This window comes from Epinephelus fuscoguttatus, linkage group LG10 (assembly GCF_011397635.1).
Source record: "Epinephelus fuscoguttatus linkage group LG10, E.fuscoguttatus.final_Chr_v1".
NCBI classification, from domain to species: domain Eukaryota; kingdom Metazoa; phylum Chordata; class Actinopteri; order Perciformes; family Serranidae; genus Epinephelus; species Epinephelus fuscoguttatus.
In genome coordinates this window covers 33,855,666-33,880,586 of record NC_064761.1, presented here as the reverse complement: position 1 = coordinate 33,880,586, position 24,921 = coordinate 33,855,666, and the positions used below count along the sequence as shown (strand labels likewise).

At 41.7% G+C, this 24,921-nt stretch overlaps 1 protein-coding gene and 1 long non-coding RNA gene across 3 annotated transcripts in view; one reads left to right on the top strand and one right to left on the bottom strand.

Moving 5' to 3' along the window:
• ncanb (neurocan b) overlaps window positions 1–24,921 on the bottom strand; it is a 268,070-nt gene that overhangs the window by 12,468 nt on the left and 230,681 nt on the right. For both annotated transcript variants that reach the window (XM_049588829.1, XM_049588830.1), the window contains 3 exons: window positions 18,789–18,947; window positions 13,342–13,424; window positions 12,754–12,898 (listed from right to left, as the gene is read on the bottom strand). In XM_049588829.1, the coding sequence (XP_049444786.1) occupies window positions 12,754–12,898; window positions 13,342–13,424; window positions 18,789–18,947 (387 nt within the window). The remainder of the gene's footprint in view (window positions 1–12,753; window positions 12,899–13,341; window positions 13,425–18,788; window positions 18,948–24,921) is intronic.
• LOC125896356 (uncharacterized) overlaps window positions 1–24,921 on the top strand; it is a 179,240-nt gene that overhangs the window by 12,599 nt on the left and 141,720 nt on the right. The gene's annotated exons all lie outside the window — the stretch shown is intronic.

Genomic DNA, 24,921 nt, shown 5'->3' with positions numbered 1-24,921 from the left:
TGATGAGCATCCCCAGTTTTCTTTTTCTTCCTTGTCAAAAGTCTGTCCATATTTACATGACATTCTGCTTCCTAAATAAATGATGCCAACCTGAATCTCAATAGCCTTGCCACAATGACAGCATTTATTTTTTTGTCATTCCAAAAATGATTTTGAATCATAAAGCGTTTTTATCACAGCAGAGCAGACATTTGGCTTATAACAGCCGGAAAGCGAATAATGTTAACGATGTCCCTGTTCTACCCATTACCTAAATGCAATGCAGGAAATAATCAAGTCAACAGTTACACCTGTGTTTGCTTATTGAATGTCTGCTGTGAAAAAAAGGTTTTTTGAACTTCAGTTTCCCTCCACATATTTCCCTCTGCTATGGTTGTGTAACAGAGACGGTTTTCAGTGTGTGTGTCACCTGTTAAAAGTGGGCACCAAAGTACTGTGACTGTGCTTGTTCTGTGTTTGTGAGGGCTCCTGCAGTGCCGTTAATTCATTACACCATGGGGCTGAAGTCAACGTGTCTATTATTTGTCAGTCCTTGAAAAAAAAATTGTAACAAAGCAACAAAATCAGGCTTTCTGCTATAAAACAAACAGGTCACCAAACTGTCACAGGTATTCACACTGATTATCAAACTGAACTATTCATTAAATGTGTTTTGTGTGGATTTTTTTCAATTATGATGTCCAAAAACAATTCTGGATCTTTTGAAGCCGCAGCTTGAGCTCTTTTCAGAGAGAGAATGAAGTGTTGTTTAATAGTCTGAAGTGTTAAAGGTTATGGAAATTTGGTTGAGGTGAGGTCGAGGCTGCCCCAGTCAATGGTACCTAGTTTGCCAACACCAATAACAATTGATTCCACTCCTTGAATGTGATTTACACACTTCAGTGGTTAAAGCGGTCATGAGAGGACTTAATCAGCAATCAAAAAATGTTTACAAACCCTCTTAATCCCCTTGTCCTTGTCCTAATACCTCTTAAATTCTTAATAAGGGAAAGCAATGCCATTAACTCTGATGAAAGGTTTAATGCCACATTTACAGTTTAATGTCTTGTGGAAGGAAGGGGCAAAAAGCCCTTTCCTCCTCACTTGAGACGATCACACACTTAACACAAACGGGAGGCTAAAAGGTGGTTTTTCCATTAGCCCTCACCTATGTACACTGCTGAATGATTTCTCACAGCGGGACTTTGCGGCAAGTGAAGTCAGAATGTATTGAAGTAGGGATAAAAGAAAATGTCACTAAACTCAGCGAAGGCAAATGGAGCCGTGACTTTATTGGAGACGCTGTAAGTCAGAAAAAGGTCTTTTGCAGAATAAAGCCTGTAGGACGTATGGGGCTGCTGCCGAGAGAGAGGAACTAGGTTTCTTGGAAAAGTCCCATAAAAAATGTACTTTTCACGACACTGACGCTGCCTCTCAATCTTTTAAGCAGTAACTTAAATCTTTGAAACACCAGTGTGGATTTTTGGTAAACCACTGATTGTTGAGGACTAAACATTCAGCCACTCCTGGCATCTCTGTGTGTGTCTGATAACAGATCAGTCACACACACTGTCAGACTATAATTTTGCTTACATGATTAGATCGGCTTATTGAAACTCAACATAATATCCACACTCCCTCCTGTTGTGGGTTGCTACAGGCAGATTTTGAAGTTCCCAATACTCTCAAGGTGCTGGCTATGGTTAAAGCTGCACTAATCAATACTTTTATATCAATAATGGATGAACTGATGGAGTGTAATGTGGAATCTGTCCAGATTTTGCTGGAGAGAGTGGAATACGATTGCTAACTGCGGAGCTGAGAGACGCATTAAAATAGCTAAGAAAGCAGGGAGCAAAAAAGGATGCTCATTTTAAGTGTCTGGACCACAGCTTGGAAGATGAACAAAGGGTGAAGGTAGAAGAAAAGAAGAATTGAAGAAGTGTGGGTGAAGAGATGGAAATGAAAGAGGAAGAGAGAAAGCCTGAAGACGAAGAGAAAATAAGAGAGGAAGCTGAAGAGGAGAGATGATTCACTTGTACAGAGAAAAAAACGAGTGGAGATTTTTCTCAGTATAATGATGTAGCCTTGCTGATATTCACAATCTAGGATAAAGACTATACATAACTGTATGTGAAGCTTACAGAGGACAAAGGTCACGAATTGCAGCAGCTGATTTAACATATTTTAGTTTTGCCGACATTAAAAGCTGAGAGGACAACGCATTCTCGCTCCTAACTCGAATACTGACACTTGGTCAGTGGCTCTACGTGTTAAACTGTGACAATCTAGGGCATTTTAGTTGATGTGCCACATATAGCCCAGTTTGATCACAAGTGGGCCGGACCAGTAAAACCATTGCATAATAACTTATAAATAACAACCCCTTCAAATGTTTCTCTTTTTCACTGTAAAGACGTTAATTCTGAAAACCTTCATCCATTTACCAAACAGATGATGAACAGTCCCCAGTATCTTAAGAAAAATATATGCAAATTCAACAGCATGTCTTTGTTTTTCCACATTCAGTCAGTCTACTACTCACTTTCATTACATGTACATTATTTTCCTAATTTCCCACGTAAGTGGAAGCTATTGAAGAAGCAGGTTAAGTCATCCCCTGCCTTATAAAACATTTACAATCTGAAGTTTCGTCAGTGCCTCAGCAGCAGGGTTTCACTAACACTGTTTTAAGACAGACGTCAGATTCTTTTGTGCTGACGCTGCTGGTTGATAATATTTTGCACAATGTTCAATATCTTTAAATCTGACCACAGGAAGTACTCACTGTTACTTCAGAGAGCTGTATTCTGGTCAGGACAGAAAAGCCTCTGTGGCAGCATTTTACATGAAGTATCTACTCGCTGTTCAACTTGCTCCTGAAACCTCTCAGCCTTTGTATGTGCATCAATATTAGGTGTGCAAAGTCATCTAGTGGGCCGGATTGGACCTTTTATAGGGCCGGTTCTGGCCCCTGGACCAGATGTATGTATGTTTGACACCTGCTCTAGGGACTTGTTCAAACTACCAGTCCAAACCATATCCAGATTGTATCCAGATTGATTTTACCAAAGTCTGGACAGCAAAAAAACACATGAAGAGCGATTTTTGCATATTGGATCCAAGCCACATTCGGAGGTGGTTTGAAGTGCAATTCCAATCAGATTTCTACAGACGCATCTCTGTCCAGACACTCTGGCAGCTCAAATCAGATTTCAAAGTGTCTTTAGTGTAATGTTTCTGTATCCCTGAAACAGAGCTTTTTTCAGCTGAGCTGTGTGCATGAGTCTGTCTCACTCTATTGTCTCACCACCAAGTGTACAACAGGACTGATGGGAAAATCTGACGTATCTGGACACTATAGGAGATAACTCTGGTTGACGATGTCATATACAACACTAGCTCCCAACTGATCCAGCCACGAGGCTCCGGTTTTCCCCTCAGTCATTAGTTCAAGGTCCACACAGTTACATATATTCAGCGTCATACTTGCTTTGGCCATGCTATCGAGCTAGTTTGCTGTCTGTCAAGTAGCTGTCCATTATTCCCTCACTCAAAAGCAGGTAAGGGCATTCAAACATGCAGTCTGAACATAAACCAAGTCCTCCCTCCGGCATCAACTATAGAAGCTCAGGAATGGCGTGTCAATTTGCCCTTGTGTCGTGTCTTCTGCTTTCACAAGTAGTTTCTGCTCGTTAAATGCAGATAGGTTCTCTCCTCATGTGTCATGTCTGATTTTACTTTCTGTCTTTGTGTGTTTTCCCGCCTGTTTTCTATCACACCTGTCCTCCATCAGTCTTGTTAGTCCCTCCCTGTTCCCTGAGAGGCCGTTGACACGTTGCCGGCTATTTTCAGAAACGGACATTTCACCGTCTTCGTTTTCAAAAAGATCTTCGTTTACACTTACCCGTGTATATATACACAAGAGCACGCCAAACCTGTAGGTGGCAGTGTAACGAGAAGCTTAAGCCTTCCATGTATCCATTGTCACCATAGCAACATAGGTCGCACTTTTGACACAGGCGCAAGTTACGGCGCATACTGTGACGTCGGCTGCCTATAACTCCGTTTATTTCCGTTTATCTCAGTTTACATGCAAATGCGCAACTGGAGTTTTCCAAAATCTCCACTCTGGCCGGAGTTTTTAGAAACACTCGTTTTCAGAGGAGAAATCTCTGTTTGCGTGTAAACGAAGGGCACAAACGAAGGAAGATGTCTCCGTTTATCAAAATCACCGTGTACGTGTAAATGGCCTCTGAGTCTTCCCTTCACACCTGTTCTGTATTCGTCTTGTTTGCTCCACCCCAGTGTTCCCCATCACACCCTTATTGTCAGGCAATCCCCATTTCCCTACTTTTGCCTGTGTCCAGCTACTCCAGCTGTGTCTTGTTCTTGTGATTCGTTTTCTATGTGTATATACCTGTGTGTTTCCCTTTGTTTATCCTGGCGTCATTTCCTGTCTGGTTTCCCATGGTACATTTTGAATTTCTTCCCTGATTTGATCCCTGTGTTCAGCGTACTTCCCTGGTTTGTTTCAGTTTAGTTTTGGCTCTCCTTTTTTTTGACTTTGTGTTTTGTTGCCTGCCTGTTTGGAGGATTTTTTTTTTTTTACCAGCATTAAAGCTCACTTTTTCTTTAATCTTTCAGCCTGCCTACTGCTTCATTAGAATCCTTTCTGAACTGATACATGACAACAGGGGTCTGTAGAGTTAAAGTGTGGAGCTTGTTTGGCCCATCCACCTACACCTCCTGCCTGCCCTATGCAGACTTTCTCTGTCTTTATACTACAGCAATTGCTCAGGGCGCCAAAAAAACGCCGCCCACTGTGTCTCATACCACCGCCAATGGGGTGCCTAAGTGCATCTGTATTTGATGCCGAGGACCACTGACCAAGCGTCTGTTTTTGATGAGCTGAAAGTGAGACCGGGTTGGAGAAGTTACTCCTACATGCAGGCTACATGCAGTATGTGTGCTTTAGCTCTATACTTGAAAGCAGCATGTTTCTAGAGGTATTTTCTGTCACTGTGTGCCTGTGTCTGTGTGGCGGGGGGTAGTCAGTGTGAGTTAACGGCGTGGGGAGAGCTGCAGACAGTTAGATGCTGGTTCCTCTCAGCACTCCTCCATGGCCTCAAAGCATCCGCACACCTACTGGCAATCCTGTTACAGTGAATCAGAGAGACATGAAAGTGTGTGTGCATTCCCGCAGAAAAACTACTGGGAGCCAGTCTCACATGGAAACAGTAGATGTGGACAGATTCAGTCACGTTTATTAAATAACAAACTGCAGGAGCTGTTTGTGTGGATGTTTGGTGAGGTGCCACTGACAACCCAGACCACCTGACAGATAGAGAGATAGAAAACAGTGATGTTTTAGGTTACTAGATCAAGCAGCGATTAGTATGAAGTTGTAAAATAAGAATATGTTAAAGACAAAGACCAAGAATATATGTCGGATTTCTAAAAACTTTATTAAAATCACAGAGCAAAGTCCAAGGCTCTTTTCAAAGCACACATTTTGACGCCATAACAACAGCACAGGTTTCACAATTAAGGCCTAGAAAATGTGGAAAATGTAGATTTTTTAATGTGTTTTGGGCTTTTGTTCGCACAAAAACTGCATTTTATGTCACTGAAAACAGACCTTTTGTAAAACTCCATCCAGGGTGAAGATTTTCAGAAACTCCATTTTCAGTATTGACATGCAGACAGGTAAAATTTAATTTCTGGCTTGCATTCTCAGAGAGTGCACCGTTATCTCCTTCATGAGGCATCACAAATGAGGTGACATTTTTTTGCAGTGGCAGTCACGGCCAAAACAGTGCTGGCTCTAACCTTGGTAACACGTTTTTGGTTTTTTTTTTTTGTGCTTTTTTTTTTTTACATGTTTGCACATAAATGTACAGTTACTCACTAAACTGAAGAACAGAGGGGTCAGAATGCGCTATGGAGGTCACTGCTACGGGTAGCATTCTGGTAATAGTGTTTTTCAGGCTTCTAACTGGGCAACTTATTCGCCCTCTTCTTCTTTGTGTGGCTTTAGGGTTAGGATCATATGGCTGGTTGGTTTGGCATGCATTTTCATTTGAACACATATGTTTATGACGGGTGGTACGGTGGGGCAGTGGTTACCATTGTCATCTCACAGCAAGAGGGTTCCTTGTTCAAACCCAGGGGGCTGGAACCCTGGGGTAGGAACTGCATGTTCTCCCCGTGTCAGTCTGGGTTTTTCGGGTACTCCAGCTTCCTCCCACAGTCCAAAGACATGCAGGCTAGGCTAAGTGGTGACACTAAATTGCCCGTAGGTGTGAATGTGAACAGTCTGGTGACCTGTCCAGGGTGCACCCTGCCTTCTCATCCAATGTCAGCTGGGATAAGCAGTTACTGAAATGAATGAATGTTTACATGATGTTGCTTATGTGGCTTTTTTTTTTTTTTTTTTTTTTTTTTTTGGAGGGCAAAGGAGGAAAAAAAAAACGGATTTCAAACATACCCGTACACATGTGGACTAGGCCTTACACTAACGATGGCTCACTGAAACTGAACTGGCACACCTACATCAACTGCAGCCAAACAGTTAAATAAAGCTAAAGCTAGGACTTGTTAGCTTAACTTAGCATAAAGAAAGTTCATGTGTTGGTCCAACACCTCTGAATAGTAATCCAACTCTACAGGAAGTCACTACCCCTTGGTGTTGTTTGGCAAGAAAAGGTAACAGCATGTAACATCCCATAAAATTATATTATATCCAGATAAAATAATCAAGATATAATGTCTTAATTAGTGAGCTGTAGAGGTGCTGATCTGTGAACATTAAACAGAGCCAGGCTTGCTGTTTCCCTCCGTCTTTATGCTAAGCTAAGCTAATAGACTTCAGCTTAGGCACAAGAGTACTATCACTACTTTCATCTAACTCTCAACAAGAAAGCATATTCCCCAAAATGTCAAACTATTCCTTTAATAATATTAGTTGTATCTGTATTTGGCAATTTTTTTTTTTTGTACTGAATCAACATTCCTAAAGAAAACCTCTGGTCAAAGATTTATGTGAGCTGGACAGCAGTGCAGTGAGGAAAGAGCAGCTCCTTGGAGGTTTGGTGGCTTGTGGCTTCTGCTCTGTCCCTGCACACACCTCCCTGTGGAGGATGTAACTATCTGTAGCAGCGGTGTCTTCAAAATGATACGACAGGGTCCCTGTGGGAAGGTGTGTGGCTGCTGTGGTGGAGTTGGTAAAGAGGACCTTTCTGGCTTCCCTCCTTTCCTTCCTGTCTGTGACTGGACAGATTCATCTTGAGCACTAAACACAAATAAAAATATGGATTATTATTACATTGGATATATATAAGTTCTCAGTGAAACACAGGGGGAGTGTGTGCACGTATTCAGCAGAAACACACATATACCCTCCTTCCCCTGTGGCTTCCTCACATGCCGGTGAACCTGTCTTTCCCCCACTAGTCCCTTCTGAACTGAAATGTCAATTGCTTGAGGGGATTGTGCACTACACTAGCTCTACACACATCCTTCACAGCTCCATGCACACACACACACAACTGCAAACATGCACAGTAGCTGGTCGGGTAATTCATATCAAAATAAAAATAGCTTCCCTCCTTATTTTCAAAATACATTCCGGCAGTGACAGTTTTACTCTACACAATGTGTATCCAACAATGATTACATTACACGCCAATGGACACATCAACTGCTAAAGGCACTGACAACAGCCTATCATCTCCCAAAGCACTCTGAGAGCGCGCTGAGTATGTCATGCAAAATTAGATTTCCTGTCTCTGTACATAATAACCCATCAAAATATTGGAACAATTTCATAATACTTACATGTCCTGTTGTGGTAAATTCCCTCTCGTCCTTGCTGGAAGAGCTCGGAGGCAGAAGACAGCGTGACTCTCTCGTCAGCTGAATTCAAATGTAAGCCTAAAACTTGGTCTGTGCCAACTTTATTCATTACATCTATTTTTCTCCTTGTGAAATACAAAAGGCCTCTTGTATTTCACATCTTTTTGCATTGTTTTTTGTCCCGAAAAATTAACAGATTTGTTACAGGATGATGGATGTCAAGCTATTGAAAGCAAAATCAACCAAAATTGACAATTATACGCTCAAGGTAAAGATTTTTGGCAATTTTTGAAGTAGGAAATCAGAAGCCGCGACCAATCAGCAAGTTTAACATGTTCAACAGTATGTGTGATTAATGATTGCAGGCTTGTGTGAGCTGGCTGTACAAATAATACGGGTGATGAGTCGCTCTCTTTCCCTGAGATCTGACCGTCGTCTCATCTCTTTTCAGTAATATGACAAAAATATCACCACCATCTGCATGACACACCACCCGGACTGGCCCCTGGGCAACTGATTGAGATGTCCGATAGGCTCACATAGTGCTGTTATCGCCTAATCAGGCCCAGAGACTGCTGATGAGCAGGCAGACAGATCACATTTGAGCTGTGAGCGTTGGAAAGCGGGCAGAGAATACTCAGCGTGGAGCTGACAAACTCCACTGATAAGACAAGACATTACATGGGGTTACTCAGTATGAAAGAAGAGGCTGTCGGGGAGGCGGGGGGAAGATGAAAAGACACTGGTGATTGTAGCTGACTGATTAAGGTCAGAGGTGGGCTGGATTCCGGGGACTTGTGACAGTGTGCATCAGAGGTGGTGCAACACCTTGCTTGCGAGGGAAATACTTCTCCTCTCATACAAGAGTGGAGCAGGGTGTTTCAGGAGACGTGCTCGTTGCCTGGAGCTTTAGAAGTACGCTCTCCACACTTGTGGCCTGTGATGACAAACCATCTGTTAAAGCACAATTAATTGGCTTACATTAACATAATGACCATCGGTAAGGCCTTTAAGGCTTTTATGTTACGGCTCATCCAATATTCAGTGATGATGTGGAACAATGACACAATTTCATTTAGCTCTACAAGGTACTATAGGTTAGACACACTCAGTAGGGGCACCCTCACAGTTACGGTTAACACGAATCTGAAGTTCCTTGGTTCGACCCTGCTTCAGGAGTTTTGTTACATCTCATTCTCCTTTATTTCCTGTCATCTCTCTACTGTCTGTAATAAAGACTTAAAACCCCACAAAATACTTCAAATCTACCAAGATTTAATTTAGTGAAATTTTGTGCTGACTAATACCCTCATCTACTATCAACATATCCATTTTTGAGCTGAAAAAGTTACTCGCTGAAAGTGAAAAATAAGAAACATTTATCAAGCGACTTCACACCCACTTACAGCTTAGGAATAACCTTTAAAGGGGGAACCTCGGCTAAATTAAGCATTCCAGTATGTTATTTCCATGGTGTAGGAAAGTTCAATCAATATTTGTGAACCTGAGCTACTCTCTCTCAAAGCTAGACACCAGAGAAGTCTCAGACTTGTGATGGATAAAATCTGGAGCTGCTCCAATTAACGGGATCCTGATTTTGTGGTTGTTTTTGTTTTTTATACCAAAATGAGCTTTATTCTGTTGTAGTGTTCTTAAAAACAGAAAATGGCAGTTGTGAAAACATGCTGTGATGTAACCACACGTGTTCACACTATTAATTAACACCTCCTAAAAGTACTTGTTTTTGCCACTGACAGGCTCTGATTGTTAGTCTGAGCGTCTGACAACATTATGGAAAGGATTCCTAGAGATCGACCTTTTTGTCAAAGAGTAAGATCCTAACCTCTCGAACATGCCGACGTCCTCGCTCCCCCCTCCACTGTTAAATGGTATCTCTCAGGCGCACTACGTCATCAAACCATGTGATGTTTGGTATGGCCGGATTCAGGAAGCTCTCGACTTTTCAAAAATAACATCTTTTTTCTTCTATCTCTTATGTATTTTGCACCAGAGCAGCCTAAACACAAAAAAACCAAAAACAAAACAAAATCGCAATGAGTGGTGACAAGTCATGTCATGCCATTTTTCGACGGGAAATGTTAAAGGATTACTTGCGATCTTATGTGGAGCTGTTAGCAGGCACGTAGCTGGTTTATAAAAAGTAAGAGTCTCAATCCTACCACTATTTTTGGCTGAGATATACCGTCTAGTAAGTGGGATCATAACTTTCACGTTTCATATGGCTTTATTTGGTGATATTTTATGGTGTTTCTGTGTCAAAAACAACATCAGCTATCATAATCACACCTGATTTCAATAAGGTACAATGTTTGAAGCTGGCTGAGTGTTGTCTGATCACTGATAGTACTGTTTTGAAGCCAAGTGACCAACTTGTCTTTTAGAGCTCCGCCTGGATCTTTTCATGGAAAAAACACTGTAGAATGGTCATACTTTGAGCAATCTTCTTCAGATTTGAAACAAATGTTCATTGATAGTGTGCCTACAGCCCCACAGTGTCATTTGCCTGCTCAGATGAAGCCACAGACAGTTATTCATCCTGAAACACATTTTTTATTTTATTTTAGGCAAAATCTTCAATTTTTTACTGACTTCAGAGGCCCATTACTCTGTCTCTGTATCACCTAGAGTGTTTCTGACACTTTCACAAGAAACTTCAGGGAGTTTTCTTTCTGGCAAGACCTCATGCATGCATGTAGTCAGAGCGGTTCAGAAGCTACAGTCATTTTAATTTGGGTATGTCATTTTAGGCGTTTTTGGTACAAAATGGGGGTGGAGTACAAGAGATTTTTAACCAGAAACAGCCCTGACATTGTGGCCACGAAAGCAACCAGACCAACACATTCTCACTCAACCTCGTCACATATCTGCACTCAGTCATGGACTTTCCATGTCTACATATGACATGCAAGGTAGCCTTTGCGTCTTTTCACAATACACTTTAGTTTTCACAGGAAATGTGCAGTTTTCTTACAGTCTCTATCAAAATAAATGTTCTACATCAGTGTAACACTGCTAATTGACATTTTTTTTTCTTTCACCAACAAAGACATGTGGTTATGTTTAGCCAACGCAGGCACATGGTTAGGTTTAGAAAAAATAAGAGTTTGGCTTTGCATTCATACAGGAAGCGAACACCAGCCTCCTAGGTGAAAGTCAGCCATTGTTGGACCCATCCACGACCACTAGCACCCACCCACCCTCGTGGGATTTTCACCCCTTTTACTTACGCTTTTTTCGCCGTCAGGTGCCATTACACACTGATGGCACCTGGCTATGTATCATGCCAACATAAAAGGACAGTCTGATGCGGAAGTCGCTGACCAAGCGCCGGTATTCGACGACTTCGGAATGAGACCGGGTTGACCAGACTCCATTTAAATAATCAGTCATTTTATTATAAAACGCACTTCACTCAAACTCAACAGAAACAAAATAAAACTCACAAAAACATCTCAGTTTGTCTTTCCACTGTTCCAACAATAACCAGCTCTGGGTTGGTTGAAAAAAACCCTTAATCCACCCACTTAGATGTGAAAAAATGATGGCTGTACATACGCTAAAAATACTGTTTATTTGAATGGAGCCTGGCGGTTGTGGCGATAGTGATTTTGGGGCAGTTTCTTTGTTACTCTTTAACAAAAAGCTCTGTCTCTGTAATGTTGTCAGACACTAGCAATGATAATCTGAACCTGCCAGTGGTAAAAACAAGCACTTACAGCAGACATAAATTGACGGTGCGTATATGCTCCGAGTTACACTGCAGCCTGTTTTGCGGATGCCGCCTGCAGCCCTCTCAGTCAGTACTGGACCAATTTAAAAAATTGCTGTTCCAGTTTGTTACTTAAACATAAAAATATGGGAAAATAGAGACCAGCTTGAAAAATATCCTGGACTCTAGCCTATAAAGTTACCCTTTATGCTTGTCAGTCAGTATAAAAGTTTAAATCCATACGCCTGCAGCTACAGAACAAAGCTTGTCTTGTCCAAAGCTTTAGAGAAAGTTTTTGGGATACCCCACCAGTGGCTTTTTGTGTCCCAGTACTTCTCTAAACCTGCCTCCTAACCTCTATCTACATAATAATAATTCTGTCTTCCTGTCATTGGTCATAACTCTGACCTGTATGCAAATGAGTGGCAAAAAATAAGCTCTAATAGGCTCTCAGTGGAGCTTGTGGTGTCCTAACTCCAGCACCAAGAAAGGACAGCTGCAACAGGGGACATGAGGCGGAGGCAGTGGTGTATCTGGGAACTTAACCAACCAATAAGTTTGCTCACCTCATTTTGCTGAGTTTAAATTTCCTGAACATAAAGCACAAAGTACATTCTGCCTCAAGATGTGCTTTACCTTAAAAACATTTGGCAGAGGAAATGAAGCCGTGATGTGAGTATGTGGAGAACTTTTTAAAGTTCTCCTGGAGGATGATGAGAGAAGCTGGTGAGCAGTAATGAGTGTGAATCTGAAGGACGTGGACTGATTGAAGAGGTTCGGTGCTAATCTCTTCCTTTGCACAGAGACGTGTGTAATGTTAAGTAAGACATAGGATGTTCAGAATCCCCCGAAGGTACGTGTGCTGTCAGAAATAGGCTGCAACACTTATGAGCTGCTTTACATAAAAAAAAATAGTTTTAAGAGCAGTTTCAGACTTTAGAAGTGACAGCACAGCAAGGTTTTCTCCTTTGCCCCTTTTCTCAGTCCCAGTCTGCCTCCTTCTCTCTACTTCCATCATCTCACTCTCTAAATCTCCTCGCAGCCTCTTCCTCTTTTCCACTTTTCCTTCTTTACATCCTGCTACTCCTTACCTCCTTATCTCTCTGTCAGTCATCTTAATCACCTGTTGAAGTTGCAGCGTACTCCGCAACACTCTCCCCTCCCTACATCCACCTCATTGTTCTCACCTGTTCCCTTCTTGCAGACATAAGGCAGATTGTAGTTGCAGGGCACGTCGTTCCATTTGCCATTCTCATGAGCAATCATCACCACGCAGTCTTCTCCTCCAGCAAAGAAGTTGTCGGGCTGGTTTTCACGCCAGTTCTCATATTGCTGCACAGAAAGCAGATGCATGGTTAGACAGACAAAGGGTTTTCAAACTTCAATTAAACATAATTTTCTAAACGTGAGACACTGATCACACGTCTGCTTTTTTCCACAATAATCAGTTTTGTGCAGAACGTTATTTATCTCCCTTTGATTCATGTGTGATATTTTCACATGTGATAATGGAAATTAAGAAAACAACCCTTAATGGCACAAAAAGTGCATCCTGTGTATTTCATGAAAATCACCAGGTAGAGGTAACAGTAAACATATTTTGGGAGATCACAATAGAACACAAAATCATGCTTTTTTCCTCAACATATTCTTGTTCAGGATGTTTCCAGCTGCGATATCAAGCACCTCCAAATTTGTACAGTTTCCCTGGGGCCTTAAACTCCACTGGGATCGACAGCTGGCTAAAGACAAAACACACACAGCTGCCTCCTCACCAGGTCCATCTTGTCGGTCCACTGAAAGTCGTCCTCCACTGTACGATCGTTTAACCCAATCCAGGTGTTGTCATGGCTGAGACCTGAGTAGGAGGAAACATGCAAGAAATTAATACTTAAAAAGAAAACAGGCTTTCACATACAGTGAAAACACTCACACATAAACAAGAAACCAGTCCAAGAAAGACCACTTAAAACAAAATACAGTCTAAGAAAGAAAAACAATGGCTCGAAAAACTTTTTTTTAAAAATAATAATGTGAATTAGCACCTCTTTAGCACAGTTTCAACAGAAATTACATAATTATTACCTTTTACAGAGGAATTAGTCAGGGATCCTAGATTACCAGATAATCGGCGAAAGAAAATGCTAATTAATTCGTGTTTTTATCCCCTACTGTTCTGTGAATATTAGGAGTTGAACACATTTTCTTTTAACTAATACAAAAATTTCCCCACTTCAGCCGAACCTTAATACTTCTTTCTGATATTGAAACTTATGCTCAAATTGAAAATACGCATAAAAACAGGTGGATGAAAACAAACTTATTGTTTTGGACTGCAACAGATTTCATGATACTGCGTCCATGATAGTGTGCTCTGTGGGTACAACACGAAAACAGACATGTCTAGAAAATTCGGGTTTGGAATCCTAATTTTGAATCCCACTTATGTGAGTGTGGTAAAACACTTGACCCCAGCCCTATCCCTACCATTTTCGGTGCGACAAAATCAGAGTAGAATTTATTTGCTCATCAAAAAAATGCTATAGCATTTGCATCTCTCCTTTGTCTTTTGCTTGAGCTTAACCTCCTCTTCCAAAAGCAAAATGACCTGGTGCCCTTTAACCACCATAATTATTTGGCTAAGGCATTCAAGAGGTGGGGCGTTCGAACCCTGGGGTGCAGGAGCCCTTCTGTGAGGAGTCTGCATGTTCTTCCTGTGTCAGTGTGGGTTTTCTCTGGGTACTCCAGCTTCCTCCCACAGTCCAAAGACATGCAGGTTAATTGGTGACTCTAAATTGTCCGTAGGTGTGAATGTGAGTGTGAATGGTTGTCTGTCTCTATGTGTCAGTTCTGTGATAGTCTGGTAACCTGTCCAGGGTGTACCCTGCCTCTCGCCCAATGTCAGCTGGGATAGGCTCCAGCCCCTCACGACCCCTAAGAGGATAAGCGATTACGGAAAATGAATGAATGAATTGACATTAAAGGGGAGAATTCAGAGTCTGACCATTTTCTAAGCTTTATTTTTCTGTTTGTCTTGTTTTGTTTGTTGGATTGTTTGTGTCAGTTTCTTTCTTTCTTGTATTCTATGTTTTATGTTTTGTTTTGATTGTTCAAACTGTGATGGATGTTTTGACTCTCGGCTGCGAAACTAGTTTACCCTTGAGTATCAATAAAGTAACCTGAACCTGAACGTACAGTCTATTTTAGACACTTTTTCATGTCTACTGTTTGCTAATTTAATGTACATGTATGTATTTATGTATGTTGACCTTGGACGGGAGGGAAGGTGGCATTGGGGAGGGGAGTTCAGAGTGGGAGATGACACCTGTAACTCTGCACCTTTTCCTCTGAATAGAAAAATCCAAATAAAATTTTTACACACACAAAAAGGGGGTTTAATTCCCTTTCCCTTTAATGCATTAGAAACAATGCAAACTACTTACAGTGAATCAACCCCTTATACGGATCAAAAAGCTTTGACCAGAATCACTCCTATATAAATGCTGTTTAAATTATTGTCCTATATAATTAAGTATAGTCTGCTTACAGTGTTCATTTTGGGTCTTTTTATGCAACTATTACTACACTCCCATGATATTTTGCCTCGCGGTAACCCATCTGCTTCCAGCTGGCTACCTGAGGCTGGTGCTGCATTCACACTGAAATCATAACGGGAAAAAGAAAGTCATTTTCTCTCAATGAAATGTGGTCTCCTCGAAGCTATTGGCTGCTACGGCTGCAAGTGATGAGACAGAAAGCTGATGTGCGTGGGAAAAGCACCTGTGGTTGAAGCCACACTGCTGCCGGTTGAATCAAACTCCAAAAGTGCTCCTATACTTCCCGAAATGCAAATGATGTAATTTGCAAATTAGACAATAACTCCATGTAACATCATCAGAATTATTTTCTCAGATGTCACACAGCACCTCCAACTGTTTTCACAGGTTCAGCAGTTCTTTCTGTGACTGGTAAACTGATCTCTGCTGTACTTTAGCTGTGAAGTGCTCATTATTGTTTCATATTGAGTTGTAGGTTTTTGCTTTGTGCAACAGGCTGTGCACATGAAGCCCGACTGCTGAAAGGCAGCTGGCACGGCTGAGAGATCTTCCCTCTTCAACAATAATGGAGATATACTTTCTGCCTCTGATGCACTGGTGATGAGATTTTTGTTTGTGCGAAAGGAAATATCACTAATGGTGTTTTGGGTTAATCTCATTTGTGTGTTTGGGGGCGTCTTTGTGCACGGTTGTACGGGCGCGTGCGTGTGCATGCACACATGTAATGGAATTTCAATCATCAGTGTATCTGCTTAACATCATTACTAGGCCCATTAATCTTCCTAATGGCTCTGATCCCCTTATTGCAGGGGTGGAGACGTCCATTTTCGAGGCAATTAAACACACTTTTTGGTAACTGTGCGCCTGTGAAAGAAAGATGGGTGCTAGACGGATGGCACTGTCCTGGCATCTGTCCGAGACAGAAGGTGGATCCAATATTACAGGAGATTGCTGCTGGTGATCTGGCCTTATTACATCATGTGTGGATGTGGAGCATTACCAGGGGGCGGAAAACTAAGAGTGAGGAGATGAAGTCTTATGAGGCACTAAAGACAGACTGTATGAATATTTGAAAAAAAAAAAAAAATTAAAAAAAAAAATCAAATAGCATTTGCAAATAATTCAGGAGAACATGCTTAAAATACCAGGTGGGTGGACTTTGCCGCACATGACAACCATTGAATCTAACAAAGAGTCTTCAAATCGTATCTTTCCAAATAAAAATGTAGAGACACAGCCCATGGCATGTGACAGTTTCACATCTCTTCACACAAATCAACACAAATGGCATTTATGCCTTTACACTGGTCTTATTTAATCCGGTGTCGACACACTGACACTGGCATTTCCCTCACTGGACACAAACGCAATTACCTCACCCACTGTGAGGATGTTTCACCTGTTTCAAGAAAAATCACATCCTAAGAAAGAATATGATAGTATATTAAATGTTCTGTCACAGACACTTACATCACAGCCTATAGCACCTTTTCATTGCAACAAACGGCGATACACATTTATTTGGCTGAACAGACTCGGCTCCTGAGGGTGTTTTTCAGCAGGGAGCGCAATAAACCCCTTCAAGGGCCATTCGGAGAAGCGGCAGACAGCCATTTATCACTGAGTTATGGAATACACATAAGGCAAGAGCTGCCATCGCCAAGTATGGTAATAATAAGGTAGAAGAGTAGATATCAATCAACAGCTAGTAAAAGCAGTGTGTTGCAGGCAGACAGCAGAGGGAGATTATTTAAGATTAGATAATAAAGACCTGACGGTTATTATTTAAAGTGAGTGGTGATTGGTGGCTGCGAGAGTCACCAGATGTTTCTTGAGTTATTGAGTTGTGAAATAGGGAAAGCCGCTGGTTCCATAAGTGTCATTTTTTAATGATTTTAATTACTTTAAAGTCTGATCCTTTCCTCAACATAGACACAAAGTATGTAAGACTCCTGGACAATTTAATAATCTGGTGATCAGATTATTTCAACTTTGTTTCTGAAAAATGTTGATGTGGCCTCAGCTGCTGCTGCTATTGAGAAAAAGCTAGTCAGAGGTGCGAAACTGTATCAAATTCAAACATGCTATGAAATTTGGTACAAACATACCATGACGTAATCAGGTTCCACACAAGATGAACTGTATCATTTTGGAGATACCCTGACTTTAAATCCATACTCATGTCAAAATGCAATGTCTAGTAATTTGGTTTAAATCCAATAACCTGCATAAAGTCCTGTGTCTATCAAGCAGTACGGCACAGTGCAGTTCAGTTCGGTACGCTTTTTTTTTTCAGTTTCCACTGTGGAAAGTTGTGGATGGCACCAATGCAACACTTCCGTACCGTCCCCCATGTTTGGTCCCCCCTCTGTTGGGGTACCTAGCACACAGATCTGGTACTAAAAGGTGGAGCTGTGAACACTGCAGTCTGTTGATTGGTCAGTAGAGGACGGTCACTCTGCTCAGGGCTGAGCTGTAGCTGGTTTTGAGGCTCATGTAACCACTGTTCATACTGTGGAGAGTTTTATTAGTAAACTGTAACTATAAAATGAGAAGATGTTTTGCTGCCTCTCACAGCAGCTGGAGTCAGAGAAACAATAACTTAATTCATTGGGCCGACTGCCGGCGACTTTTACGGTGGAAATGGTGGACAAAAAAAAAAACATTGCAGAGTGACGTTTCTGTGGGCTACAGCAACACTAAACCGCTGAGCTTGCCTGAGAAGGACTAAACACACAAACCTACTCATTCTTTAATATCTCATGGAGAGAGACTCTCACTGCAGCCTGTTCCTCGTTCTGTGGACGATAAATGAGTCGCAGACTGATAAAAGAGGAAATGGAGTGAGTGCTGACGGAGCAGCGAGTGACAACAACCCCGCCCACATTAAAGACTACTGTTTGCGGTGGAAATGCTAAACGGACCTAGGGTCTAGGTAACAAGTCTGGGGGGTTACTTTTGGTTCCAAAGGTTCCATACCCAAAGTGTTTGGTGGAAACAGGGCTTGTTAGAGCTGCTAGCATGGCAGTTTGTTTTAATGTATCCTCATACAACAGTTCCTATGATATCTAATGAATTAGTGCCCCACGAATGAAGTTAGGCAATGGAAAGTTACATAAATAGGTCACTTTGATTAGGTTTTGGAAAACAGAAGACGTTCCTTGGTATAACTCCAGGTCCACTTGGTTTTAAACGGTTTCTAACACCAGCGACCTGGGGCAAAGTCCTGTGATGTTTGAGCCTTCCATCGTCCCAGCCTGCCTCCTTACATGGACTTTCATTTTTTATATCACTTCCTTCTTTTGTCCTGTTAGTGCATTTGTCACATAATCTCATTCTTCTTGATTACGTGGGTTATCTATGAAATGTGGTGCATACCTTTTCGTGGTATACCTATGAACAGTACTATAGAACAGCCTGCATGTTTACTGAAGATTCAACTGGAAGATTTTATTAATTTGAGGAGATTTTTATGCTCCTAGAGACGTGGAAATGCTCCAACTAGCGGCTACCTAACATTAAAAATGAATAGGACTTATCCGCCTAATTCCAGACTTCCTGCTGTGAAATCCGTTTAGAAAAGAACACCGGGGAACATTTGCATAGGCTGCACTGTCTGTGCCAAGTCTTTCCTTGTCCCTGTTGTCTCCTCAACCTCCACCTACCTCTGATGAAGTTCTGCTCGGCCAGACTGTGGATACTGGCCAGGTGGCCGCTGTGCTCCCTGCAGTCTTTCTCGGCGTCCTCCCAGGTGTGTCTCCGGGTGAAGTACCTGTAGCAGTGGCCGTGGAACTTCCTCCATGTGTGCTCGCAGCCTTCAGTGTCTGCAGGTGGGGTGGGGGGTGGGGGTGGAGGAAGGGGGAAGTAATTGAAAAAGACAGTCAATGGGTAATCCATGTAAAGAGAAATGCGTTTTTTAAAAATCGTTAAACACCCACAGCAGACAGGTGCGAAGGATAGCACTGCACGGGAAAGGAGTGGGAGGATTTAGGGCTATGACCATTATTTTGTTTTATTTCTTGTCGTATCCTCACACAGCACATTGCTCCTGCCTTACAGCACACAGGATCTATATAGCCCTCTCCTTCTTTCTTTCTTTCTTTCCTCAGTGCTATTTTGCGTTGAGAAGCCCCTGTGACACTCCTCTCCATCTCCATCTCCATCCCTCCATCTCTCTCTGTGTCTTCTTCTCTTTGATTTGACTTGGACTTTTAATCCACAGCAGAGGCAAGCCGGCGGTGAGACAGCTTAGACCAGTGAAAGGGCGTTTTAATCTATTCAAATGACAACAATCCTTAGAAATTGCTTCCAGTGCACAGCGCTCGCCTGGTAATTAAGCCCTGTCACAGTCCTGTCAGCACACCGACTCTTCCTCCACCCATCCCTCCATCCCTTCCTCCCTCTCTCCCTTCATCTCTCTCATCTATCGCCCCTCATCTGTCTGGGGGTTAGCTGTGCGACTCTGAGCTGTACATTTGAAATGTGATGTGTGTGAGGCTTTGCTGGATTGTCTATGCGCGGAGAGATGTTGGTGTGAAAATGTGCGTACATCTGAATATGTGCAAAATGCATGTATAGTTGATGTGGTTCAGACTCGATCTGTCAGCTAAGCCACCTCCGGTTCCCCTCCTCATTCTCACCCCCCTCTTGTGCCCCCCTCCCTCCCTCCCTCCCTGCAGTGTGAGGATCAGGGAAAAGGGCCTCAGCTTTTCCTCCAACAAATGTGAAGCGACACCAGTAAATTGTGCGGTGCAAATTGGGCCGTATGGGGCCCTGCTTAGTATGCAGAGAGATGCAGTTTTGGCCCTGGAAAGAAGAGGAAGAGAGGAGAGGAGTCCATTATGAAAGCCCCTCTACACTGTAATATGAAATAAGGGCCTCGAAACCTTCATGCTGCATTGAGAAAGTAAGTGCTTTTCATACTGTTAAGCTCTCCTCCATTCACCATGTTGTTCAGGGCTTTTTGAGGTACAATACTGTGAAGTGTAATGACACCATTTCATAACATGCACTGCGCTGGGTCACAGCAGGACAGCCTCTTCAGGTGATATCATGTCTTAGGCAAAAAACTCACTCGTTATGCTGTGAATCAATATATTTTTGAATTTAACACATATTTTTGAATTTTCTCACTCGCAGCTCGATGCATAAGCTATAGCTCAGGGGCTGTACACAAATTTGCCTCCAGTGTGAAAGTGACAAACTGATAGTGATGATGAGCAATGAGTAAGAAAACCCACAGAGTGTTGAACATGCAACAGCATGTTAAAATATACTTGTATTTTGAGCTCAGAAGATGACTTCCTGTCTCATGCAGTAAACGTAAAGCTCTGACAGGTCCGGAATCAGACACAGATGAATGCAGAACCATTTAAACATTCACACATGCATGTTGGGTGAGGAGAGAAAAAGGGGGAGAGGGGGGGTGATGAAAAATGAAGAGTGTGTTTGCATATATCTGGGAAATTTATGGAGGCAAGTGTCTGCCCAGTTTTTAGCACTCTTTGATGCTCTGGTGCGATTCAGCACTATTTGAAATCCTTCATTCACCCACTGGCTTGTCTGAGATTCACTCATTCAGTCCCATTCTGTAAGACTGGTGGAGGTGGAGTCCTGTATAGAGGATATATATCCCACTGTTAGGGTGAGTCACAGTAAAATGTTCACTGACATCGTATTTCAGTTGTTTGTAGCTCTAATCTTGTAACACAGCATCTCCACCTTTTTTACTAACATTTATAACTAAAGTGCTTTTGTTGCGTCAACCTAAGACAGGAGTCTGGCTGTGAACCTGGGGCCATATTCACAAAGCTTTCTAGTATGTAGTGGTGCTCCTAGTGATGATTTTTCACTTTCTTCGAATTTCCCCTTAAAGTTAAGACTAGGTCCTTGTTAAGATAAAAGTTATTCGAAAAGCATCTTAGACCTTAAAAGAGCTCCGAAGGTGAAAAACTGTTAGGAGCAGGGAGGAGGACTTTTAAGAGGCTCAAGAGTTTCTTAAGCAGAGGCGAAAATGGTGGAAGCACAAAGAGGTCAGAGAAATATTTTCCAAAAACTGGATGACAGTGAGTAAATGAAATGCTACAGATTAGATCGTGCAGGGATTATATGGTTGATGTCATTAGGGATATGCACACACTTCCAACCCAATGCTTTAACACCAGAAATAAAATGATCACAACACTAAGATATTTGGAAAGCTGGAAAAATGCAACAGTGCAGCAGTGATGTCTTGTGTCTGTCTCAACCCTCCATCAGCCGAGTGACCACACTAACAATGACAACACTTTCACAGTCAGCCGTCATTTCATTTCCACTGGGTGTCCACACCTTGAAGGCTCACAAAAGGGCGTGTCTGTGACAACTAATCACATCTATTAAAAGAATGCATCACACCTAGCAACAGGGTCAAACACACCTCCTCACTATGGTAAAAGTTTCTGTCCTAGCTTAGAAGTGATTAGGAAAGTTCTCAGAGCAACTCTTAGCAAGGAAGGGACCCGTTACTAAATGTTTTTAGGCTAAGTTAGGAGCTCCCTGTGAGTACTCTCAGAATGTTTGTGAATACCGCCCCTGAAGTTCTGGTGTTAAGGTCCTGAACTTTTTATCATCAACATTACAGCATGGTACGGCAACCCCGAGTGCGAGGAGCAAAAACAAGCTCTCCAAGATTGTCAACATTGTAGGGAAGATGACAACAACTCAGCAATATATTTGACAATGCTGTACACAGGAAGGCCACACATAGAATTAGCAATGCCTCACATACATTACACACAGAGTTTGAGCTGCTCCCATCTGGGCGTCGATTTAGGGTCCCAAGAACTATTTGGAACATGTATAATAAGTCCTTCATTCTCTATGCTGTACAGGCAATAGACACAGAATAACTGCATTAGGGAACACTACTATTTTTATAAGATGGGCCTGCCTATTTGCACTCTTGTATCGTATATATTGGAGGACATTTGTGTTTGGTAGATTATTCTTTGCTGAAACAATGCTTCTTGGCAATAAATTGTAGACCATTGTAAAGCCTGTTTATTTCCCTTCTAAATGGTGCCACATTTGTAAGGAACTAGTCTCGCCACCAGACAATCAGAGATCTCCGCCTTCTGATTGTCTGGGGACACTCCTTTCTAAAGTGTGTTTAACACACCAGAGAAAACAGCTGGCAACAAAGCAACGCCTCTTGCATTTTTTTAAAGGACACGCCCTCCCGGAAATGTGCGCTCCCCCTTTTCTCGTCCGCAAGGAAACAAACACACAGAGAGCTTGAAAATGGATGCCGAGAGATTTAACTCTGTTTTATTAAACGTGTGCTCAGTCTACAAGATTGTGGAAATGAAGGACTTACAGCCACTTTGTTTAAAACTTTTAACGCAGTCGGACTATGTTTACGAGCACAAGAGTTCAGCGAGCCACCGAAGGACTGCCCTGCAGATTTACTATTGGTTCTGCAACGTAGGGAGTTTTTTTAAACTCTGAAATTGTATCCGCCCATCTAAACACAAAATCAGGGAGAAAGACATCAGTCTTCAGTTAAGCAAAGCGTCTAAAGACTGACTTGTGACTCTAGTAAGGAACATGCATTTGTGGGATGAGCAGCAGAGCTGAGTATGTGGATTGCGTCCATCTCTGCCAACGCCAATCTATCTATCTATCTATCTATCTATCTATCTATCTATCTATCTATCTATCTATCTACCTACATACCTACATACCTGGAAAAAGTTAAGTACTGAAAGCTGGCATCTGGTTTACTTGTTTGTACTTGTTGCTCGACCTGATGGTTCAAATCTAAATAGTTCTGTATTATAGGCAAAGGTTTTGCATTCAGGGAATTTTTTTTGTAGAAAAAAATCTTTAGATTTCACACTGCAAGATATCTGAAAAGTGTTGTTTAGCACTGACACTTGGTCGTTTTACTTTCATTATGCTAATAAAAACATTTCAAAAGATATCTACCCACATATGAGTAAAAATGTGTCTGAGTGATGACTAATGGCTGACTCACAACAACTGTAAAAGAAGCTCCTGCGTGCACAAGGCTCGGATCAGCTGCTATTCACAAATAATTCTCAGCGTTTCTTTACATACCAAATGAGGTTTATCACACCACAGACATTTTGGGAACATAAATCCATGTCAGTCACACAGAAATGTGACAGAACTGAAATACATTGCTGTCATTCATCTGACTAAACCGAATTTACAGCGTACTTAGAAACAATATTAGTACAAAATCTGTCACGCACATAAACTACAGTGGTGAATCACCACCTCAGTGTTTTGCTTTAGTACTACCGCCGAAGTACAGTATGACTTTTAGCAAATGCATGTTGAATCCTGAAATAACAAGCACTGGATGATTTGTCCTGTAATTTAAAGAAAATACAGCGAGAAAGATGAGAGCTCTCATGTTCTATCTACAGCCGTCTGTTTGTTTGTTCATTCAATACAAGTGTTCTAAGCAGTCGCCAGAGGAAAATACTAGCATTGTACATTTCTGCAAAACACAGATACATTATGTTTGTTCATGTCATAAGTATTATATCAATGTTTTTAAAATGACAGTTCTGATTGTATGTGATGGGATGGTGGATGGTGTGAGACTTAGGCAAGTCCAAAACATGACCAAGTGGTTTTTGTGCCTAAACATAACCACACATTGACCACAGCATTGCTGAAACATAACAACATGTTCAGTTTCAACATATCTGCAACATAATAATGTACATATGTAACCTACAATACCAACATATACTCTGGTGATTGGGTTGCATTTTTTCTGAGCAGAGATGTCAGCTGCTCTGATGATTATTATAAATGTAAATATGGAGAACTGCTTCATTACTTTGCCTGTTCAAGTTTCTAACGGTTGTCTGGGGATTGAATGTGATGACCACAAAACATGCTAATGACAAGAAACCCAATTAGCTACTTCAGCCTTTTCAGCCTCCGCTGGGTGAATCAGTGGCTCCCTGGTTAACAAGGTTGCCTTAATCGCAAGATGAGCCTGGGCTTTAACTTTTGTGTGCATGACCTCTTCACTTAGTAACAGATCTCCTTTCACAGTGCACAGTGGGAACGCTAATTTACTTATACTTGTGAGTATAAGCACATTATGCCTGGGTCAATTCAATCACTTCATGAGAAGAACTGGATACATATTACTTAAGTTCAGATAAGATGGCTGCTTTCAAACTTTTTCATTTCCTGGAGATGACAGGAAACCCTTGTACACATGAGCTCAAATGCATTCTTACGAAAATTAATGTTGTTTTTCTTTAATGTAAAGAGTTCTTATTACAGGTGACAGTTAGGTTTATAACATACGGTATAATATTAAGCTTGAGGAGGAACACTAATAACCTGTCACTATGCACTATTGATGTGGTTTGACTCCACATGTCAGCCCAGTGCGGCAGGCATTTACATCTGCATACAACAGGGCTACATGTTTCAAGGTGTGTCTTTATCTGATGACACCCTTGTGCTTGTGAGCCAGCTTGTGTTACTGTGGTCAACAACTTGTATGGCTGTCTGAATTTTTTAATATTTGCAGACAATATAGAAATATGGTGTTAGTGTTGAAACACTAATGGACTGGTGACCAGTGCAGGTTGTTTCTCTCTGTCCAATACATAGAAATAAGTTTCAGGATCTCCGAGACCTTGATTAAGATTTAAGCAATTCTCTAAAAATCTACCAGTGTTCAATCAACAAACTGGACATCTATGGAAAGGTTTAATCTCGTATTGGAACCTTCCCACAGTCTCACAGGAAACTGGCTGC